The 16,143-nt window shown below is 39.0% G+C and overlaps 1 protein-coding gene across 1 annotated transcript in view; it reads left to right on the top strand.

Moving 5' to 3' along the window:
• The window catches only part of cacna1c (calcium voltage-gated channel subunit alpha1 C), a 215,457-nt gene that overhangs the window by 112,657 nt on the left and 86,657 nt on the right, over positions 1-16,143 (top strand). The window contains exons 4-6 of the mRNA XM_088348735.1: positions 1,838-1,977; positions 12,525-12,664; positions 13,449-13,601. Of these exons, the coding sequence (XP_088204861.1) occupies positions 1,838-1,977; positions 12,525-12,664; positions 13,449-13,601 (433 nt within the window). The remainder of the gene's footprint in view (positions 1-1,837; positions 1,978-12,524; positions 12,665-13,448; positions 13,602-16,143) is intronic.

Below are 16,143 nucleotides of genomic sequence, written 5' to 3' on the forward strand. Positions count from 1 at the left end.
ATATTTTCAGGAGCTTTTTGCAGATTTTGAAGGAGGCCAGCCTTCTGAGGAAGTAAAGTCGGCTTTGCCCTTTCCTACATAGAGCTTCTGCAAATTCTACACATTCTCCTTTGATGGTTACAGGAACCGGGTGAGTTCTGGTTCTCCTGAAGTCCACCACCATCTCCCTGGTCTTGGTGGTGTTCAGGTGCAGGTGGTTTACGTCGCTCCATCGGACAAAGTCCTGAATCAGTATCCTGTACTCCTCCTCCTGCCCATTTCTGATACATCCCACGATCGCAGTGTCGTCGGCAAACTTTTGCACATGGCAGGACTCAGAGTTGTACTTAAAGTCCGATGTATACAGAGTGAATAGGAACGGAGAGAGCACGGTCCCAAGCGGAGATCCCGCGCTGCACAGTGTCCGTTGTACAGCCCCCCTGTTTCACATACTGGGGTCTGCCGGTCAGGTAGTCGGTAATCCATTCTACAAGGTGTGAGCTAACTCCCATCTCTGTCAGTTTCCTACTCAGTAGCAGAGGCTGTATGGTATTGAAGGCACTGGAGAAGTCCAAAAATGTAATCCTCACAGCCCCCTTAGCCCTATCCAGGTGAGAGAGGGATCGGTGTAACATGTTTACTATAGCATCCTCCACTCCCACCTTCTCCTGGTAAGCAAATTGCAGAGGGTCGATGGCGTGACGGACCTGTAGCCTCAGGTGGTGCAGCAGCAACCGCTCCATGGTTTTCATCACATGTGATGTCAGGGGGACCGGCCTGAGGTCGTTGAGTTCCTCAGGTCTTGATTTCTTTGGGACTGGGATGATGCAGGATGTTTTCCACAGCTGAGGGACCCTCCCCTGTTCAAGGCTCAGGTTGAAGATGCGCTGTAGTGGGTCTCCCAGCTCAGACGCACAGGCTTTCAGCAGTCGGGGGGATACTCCATCTGGATTAGCTGCCTTGCTGGTTTGCAGCCTTCTCAGCTCTCCACACACCTGGGCTGCAGTTATTTTTAGTGGGGGGATGTCTTCCATGCTAGTGTCCAGAGGGGGAGGGGGAAGGACAGCTGCAGTACTCAGGGGTGAGGATGAGGCGGAGTGGTCAAACCTGTTGAAAAAGTTGTTCAACTGGTTGACTCGCCCCACATCTACATCCACAGCCACACCCTGCTTGCTGTAATTTTGTATTATTTTTCTTTTTTAAATACAAAAGAAAGACTTTCTTTCTTGTTATACTAAATTTGTACTGCTTTTTAAATAAATGAAAAAAATAAAACCTAAGATATGCAAAATTGTTTGCTATGAAAGATAAATGAGTTTTTTTTGTATTTTTTTTTTTTTTAATACATTTTTCTTACTTTACCAGAACTTTTTTTAGTTTAATTCATTATTTAATTTGACTGTATTTTGTTTTACCAGAAAACAATTCCTAGTGAAATAGGAAACATATTCTTGCTTGCTTGTCTACCAATGGGACACTGCTTTAACGTTTTAATGGTTGCCTTTAAATAAGTAAAGCTCACGTTTCAAGTCAACAAAAATCTTAATTGTTTTGTTTTGACTTGTTTTTAAACAGAACCGTAACTTTTTATAAGGTTAGTAACACTTTTACAACTAAAATTAATTTTATGAAAAAAAAACTGTTAATGGGTAATTTAAACTCATTTGACCCCTATAGACCTAATTTATCCAAACGGGGCTAAAACTGAGTTAAAACATTTTTAAGGATCTTGTGTAAAAAAAAAAACACTGGCGTTCACATGCCAAATTGCAATGCTCATGCGATGAATTAGACCGAGGAGTATTTATGAGATATGATTCATTTTTAAAATAAAAAAATTTGGTGCACTTTCCTACAGGAACGAGTGGAGTATTTATTTCTCATCATCTTCACGGTGGAGGCGTTCCTGAAGGTGATAGCCTACGGTTTACTCTTCCACCCCAATGCCTACCTACGCAACGGTTGGAATCTTCTTGACTTCATTATTGTCGTCGTTGGGTGAGTCAGCACACATTTTATATTCTTTTACTCGTTTTTCCAATTCTATTCTCAAAGTGACCTCAGAACCGGCACAACAACGTTTAGTGGCATCTTTTAATTTGATATAGACAGTGCAAGTGAGTCACAGCGGCTCGTTTGCCACAATGACAGAGTAATCTTTTTGCAGTGAATCAAGTTTTAAAGCCACACTAAACCTTAGCTACCAGTGGATTGGTGAGCTCTAAACTGATTAGCTTCTTATATGCTGATGCTGTTTTTTGTTATATGCCCATCTGCTAAGGCTCTGTGCATGTGTGTGTGTCTGGTTGTTGGTGTTGGCTGGCACCAAGGTGCCAGCGCCCCTGGCATAAATACAACCTGTACCACTTGTAGATGGTTATCTAGCCTTCCTGTTTGCTTGTCTGAGGCTTTTTTTCATGTCTGTGTCCAGAATAGGGCATTATGATGACACAATGGCACAACGAAAGCCTCCGCCGTGCTTGCATTCAACCGTGAGGAATTCTTTTTCTCACGTTGGATATTTTTTTCTGTCTCTCCCTCTCGAGGAGTTTAGTGTCTCTGATCTGTGTTTATTTCTAATAGCAGCATTGCCTCTTTAGTGTGAGTGAGTGTTTGTGCGTGTGCAGTCATGCTCTTCTGGAGCCCACGACGATAAAACGATAACAATAATTATCGTCATATAATGTTTGCCACGACGAATAGTGAAAAAGTTCGATAAAAGACGATAATTTAAACTGCAATTGCCAGGCGATCACCAGAGAAAATGGGGGCGCTAATGCAATGTAAACCAAAGTTCCAGACTAACATTGAAGAGATGAATAAGGTGAGGAGGACCAGCCATACATTTCGCAGGAAAAGTAAAAGCAATACTGGACTACAACATAATTAAAATGAGCAATAAAGAGACAAAGGATAACACCTACCAAACCCACTCAAAGCATGTGGAAAGAGTTGTTATCTTCAGTTGTTTGGAGGTATTCCAGCAACTTAAAAGTTTATTAAGACAAAAAACAAAAACAAAAAAACAGAGTGGCTACGTGCACTGCAAACTTTGCAGACAACATGTGCCAACCAAGACTTGCAACACGACAAACCTATTCCGCCGTTTAAAACAGTACCACCTACTAAAAGGAAAGGAACAAAAATTGTCACAAGTGAGCTAGCAAGCTAGCTAGTAAGATGCTACCTGCGGATACCTGCATCCAGCTCCCCCCTCTGAGAAGGTATTCACTTGTTTAATGTTCTTCATATCTGTGAAATGCTAATAGTTTGCCACCATTCATCATTGTTATGTTCTTTGATGTAGATTGGTTAAATCAGAAAAAAATAGACTTAAAATGTTAAAGGAAAAAAATACATCATAATTATCGCTGTAATTATCGATCCTGACCAATAAAAAAAATTGTCATAGCGCCCACGCCTACTCATTAGTATTAATCTTCATGGAACTTTGGCCATTCCCACATACATCAACTCCTAAAAGACTCAAGTAGTCAGGAAATCAACAGAGGTGAAAGATAGATGCAGTTGTGTGATACTCATAGACTGAATCCCCTTTAACTCAGCAAAAAAATGGGAAAAAAGTCACAAAAAAATCAGGATCTGATATGGTGGCTCTGGCATGCATGAGGTATTTCTCCAGTTTATCGTTTTTAAACTCCTTCACCAGAGGCAGTTTCACCAAGGTCTTGGCCTATTTTTTCAGAGACTAAAAGAGATTAACAGAGACAGAATGTTGGCCATGGGCACTGACATCTATCAACAAAATAATATTGGGGGATAACATTCCAAATTTATGGTAAGTGCTGGTGTGGTTAAACAGTCTTGTAACCCATATTGAGTAAAGAGCTGTCGCCCAAGAACCATTGGGGAAATACCTCCTCCTACTCTCTCAAACAACCAACGCTTCAAGGCCCTGGAAACACCAAAGCATCCACCCCTGGCAGAATCTGCCACCTAAGAAGCGCCCCTAGATCCCGAAGCAACGGCGCCTGGATGACTTTCTGGCCCCGTTTCAGCGCCATGGGATGGAACTTCCATTTTCTGGGAATCATCACCATTTAGTTTAAATGCTCTTCAGTTATTCTTTGCTTTTCTTAGCATTATTTTGCCAAGACAAAGGCCCACAGCTCACTTAAAAAGGGTCCGTGACCCACCTTTGGGTCCGGACCTAACAGTTGAGAAACCCTGGTCTAGAGCATTTTGGATCTCCTTAATAATCAGTGGTGTTCATAAATTTCCGTTATATCTGCCATGTAATTGTTATACATTTAAACTATTGAGAAATACTTCAATGCACATATGGTCAGGTTTATTAGTTTTTGAGCATAGGTTACGGTAGTATTGATAGAAAATAACATTAATTTCTAACGGTGGGTGCGTATAATCGAGAGTATTTGTTTCAATTAACACATTTGCGTGTCTTGTCATTGAATACATACTTGATTGCGTGGATGTGCTACATATGGATTATTTAGTTGTTTTCTTTTTAGGAACCATTTCTAATTTTTGTTCCTGTTTCTTTTTATAATAAAAATAATATTATTTGACCTCAGATTACTGATTTCCCTGTTTTCCAGAGGAGAGATGGAGATGCATTTGGAGAGTCTCTTATTTCTAAAAAGTCTGCCCACTTTTTCCGTATTATCCTATTAAAACCCAGCGTCTTCAAGCAGTGATGCATGAGAGCACTAAGTCTGTGATGGTTTAATATAAGTCTATTTGAAAGGTTAGTGAGATTGGTGCGTTGTTGCTAATATTAATAGGATATATTCTTGTACTACTTTCCTCCACAATTGAATGTCTTAAAAAATCAATTATTGGGAAGGTTTTATGTGCCAAAGAGGTTTTGGAGTCTTCAATTATTGCTAAGGCGAAAATTATGCACATTTTGGTCTATTACGTTGGCTGATTGTGATTGTTTTTTATCTGTTGTTGCTCTGACCTTTTTTACCAGTCATCCTTTAAACAGTAAAAAGGTCTGGAGTTGATTGTAGCAATTGTAGGTGTGTGGTTTTGCATTTGGTAGCTGTTGTTCTGACAACACATAATGCGTACATATTGCGGGGGTGCTGGAGCCCATCCCGGGTTTCTTTTGGGTAGTGGGCAGGGACACCCTGAACTTGATGCCAGCCAGTCGCAGCGCACACAGAGACAGACAACCTACTCACTCATTCACACCTAGGGACAATTTGGACCGGCCAATTAACCTGAGATGCATGTTTTTGGAATGTGGGAGGAAACTGGAATGGTCGGAGGAAACCAACGCAAGCACGGGGAGGTCTCATGACCTCAGAACTGTGCCGCACACATGCTAACCACTGTGATGCATATATATATATATATATATATATATATATATATATAAAAAAAATCTCATCTCATCTCATCAGCTGCACCGCTTATCCTCAGTAGGGTCGCAGGGGTGCTGGAGCCCATCCCAGCAATCATCGGGTAGTGGGCAGGGGACACCCTGAACCGGTTGCCAGCCAATCGCAGGGCACATGGGGACAGACAACTCACTCGCTCATTCACACCTAGGGACAATTTGGACCGGCCAATTCACCTGTTTTTTTGGAATGTGGGAGGAAACCGGAGTGCCCGGAGGAAACCCATGCAAGCATGGGGAGAACATACAAACTCCGCACAGGAAGTCTGGAGCTGCATTTGAACCCACGCAGGAGGTTCCCAAGACCTTAGAACTGTGCCACACATGCACTAACCACGGCGCCGCCGTGCTGCCCATATATATATATATATATATATATATATATATATATATATATATATATATATATATATATATATATATATATATGCGGCACAGTTCATGTCATGGGAACCCGTCGTGGGTTCAAATCCAGCTCCAGACTTCCTGTGCGGAGTTTGTATGTTCTCCCCGTGCTTGCGTGGGTTTCCTCCGGGCACTCCGGTTTCCTCCCACGTTCAAAAAACATGCATTTCAGGTGAATTGGCCGGTCCAAATTGTCCCTAGGTGTGAATGAGCGAATGAGTTGTCTGTCCCTGTGTGCCCTGCGATTGGCTGGCAACCAGTTCAGGGTGTCCCCTGCCCACTGCCCGGAGATGGCTGGGATGGGCTCCAGCCCCCCCGCGACCCTAATGAGGATAAGCGGTACGGTTGATGAGATGAGATGATATATATATATATATATATATATATATATATATATATATATATATATATATATATATATATATATATATATATATATATATATATAAATGTATGTACAGTGAATAAAATAAGTAAACACCCTGCTTTTTTGCTATTTCTCCCACTAAGAAATCATGGAGGGCTCTGAAATTTTCATCATAGGTGCATGTCAGCTGTGAGAGAGATAAACTGTAAAGAAAGATCCAGAAATCACAATGCATGATTTTTTGAACGATTTATTTGTGTGATATAGCTGCAAATAAGTATTTGAACACCTGAGTAAAGGAATGAGGGTTGGACCATCAAATCACATTCATTCCAGGTCAAGCTTTGATACTTCTGGGCCAGGGTCGAATTTATTCGGCCCAACCTCACCTCTCTTTTGTGTCCTCTTTGTAATGGCCATCATATGGTGAAAGTGAGTGTACTGGTGGCAATCTTAAAGCTGTGCAGTGAAAGGTTGTAATTGTCTTTTAAATGCCACGTCAGAGAAAAATGCAAATGAGTGATTTGTTGATGTGCTATTTCCAGACTGAGTCAAGGGCATACGCAAGTCTAATTGAGAGTCAGGTAGAGGGAGAGATACATTCAAAGTGCTCTTTTCAAGTGGTCATTTCATGTGCGCTAATTGATAATTGTCTGTGGCTAATGTGCACTCAGCGGCCTTTGATGCAGAAACAGGTGGGAAAATTTGAATTGTATGATAATCCTCGAGATGGAGAGATGCGTGTTGAGGTAATAAGTTCTACCTAATTTACACAGTTTTAAAGCTTGCGCCTTCATTTTCTTTGGAGATTATAAAACACTTTTTTTTCTTTCTCGGGGCTCAGTGTATCTGATCCAAGATCATTTCTTATAGCATCACTGCTCCTTTTTATGTGCATACATCTCTCTGCGTGGGTGTGTTTGCATGCATTCCTGTTCTTCAGCATGGGCGGAACTAGCCCCCCTAAAGTCAAACCATGCACCCCCGAATTTAGCATTTTGAATACTCTCTTTTTTTTTAAATAAAGGCAAAATAGGCTTGAATCTCATGAAAACGCAAGATAAAAGATAAAAAAGTCAAACAAAACAAAAATCTGATCAATGGAAATACTCCACTGCCTTGAAATTGTTTTGTCCGTTTAATTCCTAACACCGCAATCCCCCACCCCAGCTCCGCCCCCGCTACCCTTTCTCTCTACCTCTGTCACTTGCGGCATAGCGGCATTGCTCCAGTGTAATACGGTGAGATTATGGTATACAGTGGTTATGTTAAAAAAATATTGTCCTACCAAATACCATGACTTTGTTATCATCAAGAGATATTAGTCTTCATTTTAGCCGCACTTAATCGAATGTGACAATGATTAACCTAGCTGTATTGCTGTGTGTGCTTTAGTGTGTGGTTATCCTCCATGCATCAGCATGGACATGAACATTTTTTTTGTGTGTGTTTTTTTGTTTTGTTTTGTTTTCTTTTTGTAGAAAAAGCACCATGTTCAAGTGGGAGTCTGTAGCACACACACTCATATGGAAGGAAAATATTAACAGTGGTTGAAGTTAAAAACATTCAATCTAGGATAACATTTAAGATGCATTCTGATAATTAGGTACTTTCTCCTCATCAGTTAACAACATTACCATCGCATTTTGATGGATTATCTAGCATAAACTGCCCGTGTAAGGTCACACAGCATCTTAAGTTGTTTTTTGAGGAATTCAAAGGTGGACATGCTGGTGTGTCTTGGGTTGTTATTATGCTGCATGAGCCAAGACTCCTTGAGTTTGTGGGCACGAACAGAATGCTGGACGTTCTTGTTCAGGATCTTGTGGTAAACACCACAATTCATTATTCTATAGTTGTCCTGGTCCAGGGGGCAGCAAAGCGGACCCAGACCATCACACTGCCACCACCATGCTTTGCTATTGGCATCAAGTTATTTTTGTCAAATGCTGTGCCATTTTTATGCCCGATGTAACATGCTGCAAACTTTCCAAAAAGTTAAATTTCTGACTCATCAGTCTTTCGGATAATCAAGATGCTTATTGGTGACTCTTTGTGATCTTTTGTGACAACATTGGTTTTTGCATAGTAATTCTCTTCCTCCTTTTTGGGCCAGTGTTTTTTTTACTCCAGTCATGAACACTAACCTAAACTGAGACTAGTGAGGCCAGCAGTTCCTTGAATGTTTTTAAGGTTCTTTTGTAACCTCCAGGATGGGTCATTGTCGCACTCTTCGAGTAATCTTAGTTCGTTGACCACTCCTGGGAAGTTTTGCCACTGTCCCAGATTCCTTCAATTGTGGATATTGGCTCTGACAGTGGTTTGCCAGAGCCCTACAAGCTTGACTATGGCATAGTTACCTTTTCCGGACTAATAGATTTCAATGATTTTTTTTTCTCATATCATCTGGAATTTCTCTGTATAGTGGAATGTCAATTGTGTTCTTGAGATTATCTTGAGACTTGAGAAATCAATTTTCCCTTGGAATTGCACTCAGCTTTCCACAAACTGTTTTTAGTCAGTAACTTTGTGATTCAACATGGGGGGCCATTACTTTTTTACAAAGATCTAAATGGGCCTAATTTTTTGTGCCTTAAAAAATGAACGTCTCAAAACAGCATTGTGTATTTTTCTGGGTTGTTTCTGTGGGATATTAAAATTGGTTTGATGATCTTAAACATTTGTGAGTTATTAATATGCAGAAACACACAATTTAGGAAGAGTGCAAACACACTTTTTCACAGCACTGTTGACTACACTTCCTAGCAAGATATGTTATAAAGGTACAATGTGGACATGTTGATGACCAAGGAGGCCCAGTGTGTAAAAGTACAACATATATACATGCTCTAATATACTTTTGATGTATTAAACAAAAAAAAATTCTACATTTTCTAGTAAGGTAATAATCAGAAAAATAAACATAAATCCAAGGTAACTACAAATTGTTGCTCAGCCAAGGTTTTGCAGAATGTGAAAGTTATGCACCAACGGGCATGGCTTTATCACAAATGTACCGACCAAAATCAGTGTGAGTCTGAACAATAGCACCCAATGACTATGTTAATGTGACGAAAGTCAACGACAAAAAATATAAAATAATAAAACTTGTGGGAAAAAATAAAAATGTTGTGTTTTTACTTCAATGGATCTTACAGGTCTAATTGGTGTTTCAGTGGCAGTTTTCTGTACTCCGGGCTCCTGCGACAGTTGGGGTTGATTTGGGGTATAAAGACCACCATCAGTACTACAATCACGTATCTGTAGAGAATTATGTAGCATCCTCCTCTGATTTAATGATAAAGATTAGGGTGATGCTGTGACATTGGCATCCAGAATTTAATTTAAAGATTTGTGGCAGTTTTCTGCTTTTACCTTGGCTGGTTACTGGTACTGGAAACAGAAAGACAGCTTTCGGGACCAACCGAGAGGAAATCAAAGCCACTTTTGCCATCTGGTATTCTTGTTTTTTTTTTTACAGAAATCATAACTTCAGCCATAGTTTGCTGTACCAAGCTGGACAGAGGGTTTTACTATGATTTTTTTTCAAATAACAACTTCACCCAGGACGGATGACACTCAAACTTTCCTGGCATCGATTGATTCAACAGCAGCTAAATCAGTATGCTGCATAGTTATATTAGCTCTGAGTTAAATTATTACCTCCATCAATGCACCATGGTAAAGCTATTTTCAGAACCTGTGCGGTGGCGACTCAGGTGTTCTTAAGACGCTACCTTGTTCCAGTGGGCATGACGTTTGAGATCCTGCAGTAGATTGATACATTTGTGCCACTTTTGCTGTGGGGGCAAAAATAAAAGTGAAATGTACCAGAAAATAGTGTATTATTTGTCTCTGCACTACAAGTATATCAATATGTACAGATTGTGGACAGACATTTAAGTCTTGTGAGCATTAGCTGTAGGGTCCCTCAAGGGTCTGTGTTAGAACCTTTGTTGTTTTACTTTTATATAAATGACTTTTGTCATTTATCATCAAAAATAAAATATATTATTTTTGTCGATGACACAACAATATTAGGCTCGGGTATTCATTTACAGGAATTGCTGCCAGGAATGACATATAACTTTAAAAAAAGTAATGGAATGGTTTGATACAAACTAACTATTATTAAATGCATCAAAAAAGGTTATGTGTTTGGGAAATCCAAATAAAGAAATTGAAATACAAATAAAGATGGATAATGTTCAAATACAAAAAGTTAGAGTTTAAGTTTTTAGAGATGATAATTTGCCATGTTATTAGCTGGAAGACCATATAGCATACAATCCAAATTAATAGAGAACTTTGCAGTGATGGGTAGATAACAGAAATATATTTGATGAAAAAAAATCATCATATAATTTATTGTTTGTCATTTTAGCCTCATTTAAGTTATTGTATAGACATTTTGGAAAATACATATAAGAGCAATGTAGAATCGCTTATACGATTACAGAAGAAAGCTATTAGGTTTCTGCATAATGTTGGGTATGAAGAACGTCTAAACAAACTGTATTTCAAATTTTACATGTTAAAATTTGAAAATAAAGTGAAATTTAAATCTCTATTATGAATATACGAAGCTAGTAAGCACCAACTCCTAACAAGTATTTAACAGTTGTTGTTGACAGTGATCTAGGGGGAATCCATAATATCAAGGTCCAACGTTCTCGCACAACATTGTAAAGCCATTGTGCAACCCGAAAAGGTATTAATTTTTGGAACGATTTAGATAATGAGCTCAAAAATGTATATCAAATTAAAAATAGTTATACTATAATGCAACTTTTTTGGGATAACTATGCTAAAGAAGAAAAATATATGAAGTGTTTCCATGGGTGTTAGATGGTATCACTGTAGATTTGAAATGTCATTTCTTTGTTTTTTATTTCTCTTTTGTTGGGAAAGGTTTTGTTTTCTTGTTTGGATTTTGAATATGTCTTCCCTGCAAGGAAAACACGTAATAGGGATTAGGACTTCAAATCATCGGCTTTATTCTCCTCCCTTCGAGCACATGTAATGTATTACATTACTGTATTGTACAGCATGCGCACAAGTAATTTGATTGCTCAAAAATTAAAGGATATCCCCAACGACTGCAATTGGAATACTCAAAGTCAAAATAAGACCTTAATCAGGTTATTGTGAACGTTTACATATCTTAACACAATCAGAATACTAGCAATATTCAGTTATATATATATATATATATATATATATATATATATATATATTTTAATATATATATATATATATATATTTTATATATTTTATATATTTTACACAGCCATATCCCCCCTACTGGGAGGTGGCTAGAGTCATTTCTGACTCTTTTTGGGAGATTAATTCAGAGGAGGGGATTCCCAGCCCCCTCGCTCAACCCAACTGAGGTGTTGAGAGTCATTAGGTGACCAAACCCCCCAATTCCAACCCCTAATGCTGAACGCCAAGTAGGGAGGCAACTGGTACCAATGTTTTTTTTAAGTCTTAGGTATGACTCGGCCGAGGCTTGAACCACAACCTCCCAGTCTCAGGGCGGGCACCATACCCCCAAGGCCACCAAGCTGGTTCAGTTTTGGCCTGCATTAATGTGTACCCATTGTCTTTGAGAGGGTTTCATCATATCTGATTTGGTTTGTTTCTTTTTTGGACACTTGTTAGTTTTTTTGGCACCACCTGTTTGCTACTTTGTACCTGTTTTTTTTGTTTTTGTTTTTTTTTTTTCTCATCAAACACCTATCTTATTTTTGAGCATGCCTGCCTGGGTTTTTTTATTTCACTGCATATAGTTCACCCTTGGTTCGCGAAAAATATAATTCATCGTTTTCATTTACCATTACAATTATTTTTAAAAGAGGATTTTATGTAGTTATTTATATTTACAGAGGTCTGATCCCACCAAGCCTTGAAATCAATCTCAGCATCAATTAAGAAAATAATCTTCAGTTTAGGACAAGTGGTGAAAATGTTTGACCGTGTGAATGACAGAGGCAGCTAGTGAAATACTGTTCAATGGTGTTGTGGTCGGATTTTTTTTTTTTAAGTACTTTGATTTTTTATTTAACAGACATCTCCAGCCATTATATAGAAAACAAATCAAGCTTTACAAGCTAGTTTAATGTCTTTCTTTATCTTATATAAACCTTTGATAAACAACTCGATAAAAAGGATCCAGAGTTGGTCAATTAAATTATGCAGTTTTTAAAGTCAAATTCAAAGTGGGTTAAAATAACCATTTTTGTTTAGTTCTATGTGAACATTTTACCTTTTTTAAGAGCTTAAACATTATATTTCACAGTGTGCTTTGAACTCCAAAAAAAAACAAAAAGGCTTGTTTATTTGGAGCTGAATGTCAATATCATGATCTTATTTGTATTTCAGGTTGTTCAGTGCCATCTTGGAACAGGCCACTAAGGGTGACGGGGGCGCGCCAATCGGAGGCAAGGCAGCAGGCTTCGACGTCAAGGCTCTGAGAGCATTCCGAGTACTCCGCCCCCTGCGACTTGTCTCCGGAGTACCCAGTAAGTACACAGTGCAGTAGAGGGACAAAACTACACAATATAATTGTCTGGGGATCAGGTGCAGATCAAGATGGGGATGAAATGAAGCAGTGATGCTCCCCACAATAAATCACAAGAACAAACACACACTTTTACCTGCTTGCCTTTTGTCTGATCTCCTCCTGTTTTTTCTCCTGTTGGGTTATTGATTTTTTTTAGCCACTAACGCGGATGGGCTCACGGACATCTTATCTGCTCTTTGTAATGCGTGTGTGTTCTTGTCTGTTCGGGGATGTGCAATGTGTCCGATGCTGCACCCCAAGGTGACATAATCCATTTTGCATTTTATTTGTGTCATGGTGACCCTGTTCTAACTAGAATGTATAACGACTTTCTCTACAGCAACTGTGGATAATAAAAAATAAGTGTGTTATGGGGAAAAAGAACCTCTGTGAATGATGGAATTGTGTTACACCCTCTGACCTAAATGTACTATTATTTGAAGACCAACACGAGACAATCACAGTATTTCTTACTCTCACTTACCCGCCCTGCTAAATCTTGTTTGTGATCATTTGTAATTATATTGCTATTATATATTTTCTTTTCGGTATGTTTTCTAAAATGCAGATTTCCTGAGTATTTCAATTCAAACCTTGCCAGAAAAAAACCTTATCTAACATGAAATTCAAAGCTCACAGCAAATATTCCAGTCCGAACACAGTAAAGTGATGTTGTGTTGTGAGACTCTTGTTTATTTGTGATATTTATTACAGGTGTTCATAATGTCTGGTGCTGTCCTTAGGTTTACAGGTAGTGTTGAATTCTATCATCAAAGCCATGGTCCCTCTCCTCCACATCGCACTGCTAGTCCTCTTTGTCATCATTATCTACGCCATCATCGGCCTGGAGCTCTTCATGGGAAAGATGCACAAGACTTGCTATCACGAGCACACAGGTACAGACACAAACCCAAGCCCACTCACCCATTGACGCAGCGGCATTCTCATGTTCACCTCTTAAGTGCCATTGATTAGCTTATTAATGATACTGTCAAGTGTCTGTAATAGGGAGACAAGAGGGAGAGGAATGAAGAGGCAAACACACTTAAAGCAATCATTTCCCTTAAATATTTAATCAATATTTATGTTGGTGATTTTAGCAATAATTAGAACAGCATTCAACCTAAATGATTGAACCAATTTCCAATAAAGGCCCACAGGTATAAATGGACTTGAGTGTGATGCTGATGTTATAGTACCTCCGAGAGGCATTAATGCTCCTCTAAGTAAGTGCCAGTGGGATACACAGCCGTCGTATTCATCAGCTCCTTGGGGAGCCCTTCCGAATTAGCACAGGGCTGTTTTAAATTTTTACTGACACTGCTATTGATTAGATACAAAATAACTTTAGAGTTGTCTTTTTGTCTCATTCTTTTGGATGCGTCCAGTGTTCTCGTTTGCCCGCGTCCCTGCGTCCTAGACGCATCATTTTTGCTGGGGACGCAGTGTGTCAAATCAACGTGCGTCCCCGGGACGCAACTTTTTTGACACCAAATTGTCATTATTACCCAAATACTTTTTTTTTAACAAAGATTTACCGCACTCCAAACTTTTCATCAGGCATTATTGTTTTGGTCTCGCGCCGATCTCGGCAGACGAGATATTGTTGCTTCGAGATGACGTCATTGTTTTGGTGGTTGTCGAGTGAAAGAGAAGTATGCCTCCGTAAAAACAGTTGGTATTAGGTGCAAATCAACAAAAAATTGGTAATTTCTTCAGTGTCGGTAATAAGTCGAAACATAATACAGAAAGTGGTAACAACGGCAATAATTCCGGCATGAAATAACGCGGAGAAATTCTTCAGAAGACCGCAAAGGCAAGGAAAACACGTGTTTTGAAGCGAACGATTCGACGAAAGATAAACAAAAGCAAGAAAAGGACTTTTCTGCCAAAATGGACTCAATTATATTCCTGGTTACGCTATGAGGAGGATGATAATGGAGGCTACATGTTCTGTGATGCGTGCACCCAGCGTGACAAAAAAACTGGATTGCATAAATCATTTCGCAATCCGAACTTTCAGAAAAGCACATTGGATCGGCACAATGACAATTAAAACCACAAATTAGCTATGGAAATTCCGTCGCTGCAATTGGACCTTGAGAAGGCATTACAACTGTGGCGGGACAGCAAACCACGAAGAATATAGGACCTGAAAATCTGAAGTAATTAAAACTGCATGAATATACAGACTAATATTTCGGCAATATTATTTTGTATAATGTACAATATTTTTGTGAACTGAAAAATCTGAAGTGATAACTGCTTTGTATTACCAAATAAGTGTGATGATTAAGACTGAATGAATATTTATATTTATATATTTATTTATATATTTGTCGCTGATTTACAATTTCAACCTCGATAACACTAAATTTTGGGGACCCATGGATCTCTGTTGGGACCCATAGATTTTTGAGCATGCGAGTCCCCGGGACCCATCACTTTTCAGAGGTATAATAAACACCGTGCGTCATTACAAAATGAAACGGATTTGTAGATCTGCTAACATTGCCTTCATCTTAATCCTTTTTTACTTCTCCCAAGTGGAAACACTGGAATTTTCTAGAATCTGGAATACCGGGGTGAGCATTAGATGCAGCAAACATGCATTCAGTCAACTAAAAATATGAATCACAGAGGAATTTATATGCCTGGCTCTCATTGAGCTGAATGTGCATTGAGTCTCTGTACATCTGAATGCTGATATAATTACAAATCATGAAACATAAAACTTTAAATGTAAGGCACATACAGAGACTAGGTGGTGATAGAGCTAGGGAGCTTGAAAATCATTGGCGTTAAAATGGCACTAAGCTTTATTTTAATTTTTTTTCGAAATTAGGGATGTCCAAATCCTGACAGAAGATGATTCGATAGACACATTTTAATGGTCAATTAGCTTTCAAATGTAGTATCTTATTTTTGAACAATATTATCGTTATTTTATATTTCTCCATATTACCTGACATGCACACACACTAATGCAGACAGATAGACACGCTTTTACTCTGAGTGTGACTAGCTTATTTTATTACTAGGGAGACGCAAAGTCTAAGTTATTCTCGAATGAGTCTAACTTGCCTATTTCCTCAATTGTCAACGCTCAACAGGCCAACCAAATTGAGCCACTGCCTGTCTCGTACTGAGTTGAAAGAACGAAGCAGGTAGTGAACTATTTCATTCATGTAATTTTTAATTGCTGTTTAATGACTGAAAATGATTTGGTGGCAAGCAAGCAAGACCCTCTTGAATGCAGTTTACAAGCTTGTGAAACAAGTGTGCTACTGTAGATATGAAGTCATGCACAAATTCAACATCAAGCTATGTAGCATTTTAGCATGCACGAATTACCATGTTACTATCAAACTGATACATTTATTATCTGGTTTTCAAGCATATATGAGTAATTCCACCGAATTGGTACCATTCATGTCT

This window comes from Urocampus carinirostris, chromosome 11, assembly GCF_059441175.1.
Source record: "Urocampus carinirostris isolate Australia breed hairy pipefish chromosome 11, RoL_Ucar_1.0, whole genome shotgun sequence".
In the NCBI taxonomy this organism is placed as follows: Eukaryota; Metazoa; Chordata; class Actinopteri; order Syngnathiformes; family Syngnathidae; genus Urocampus; species Urocampus carinirostris.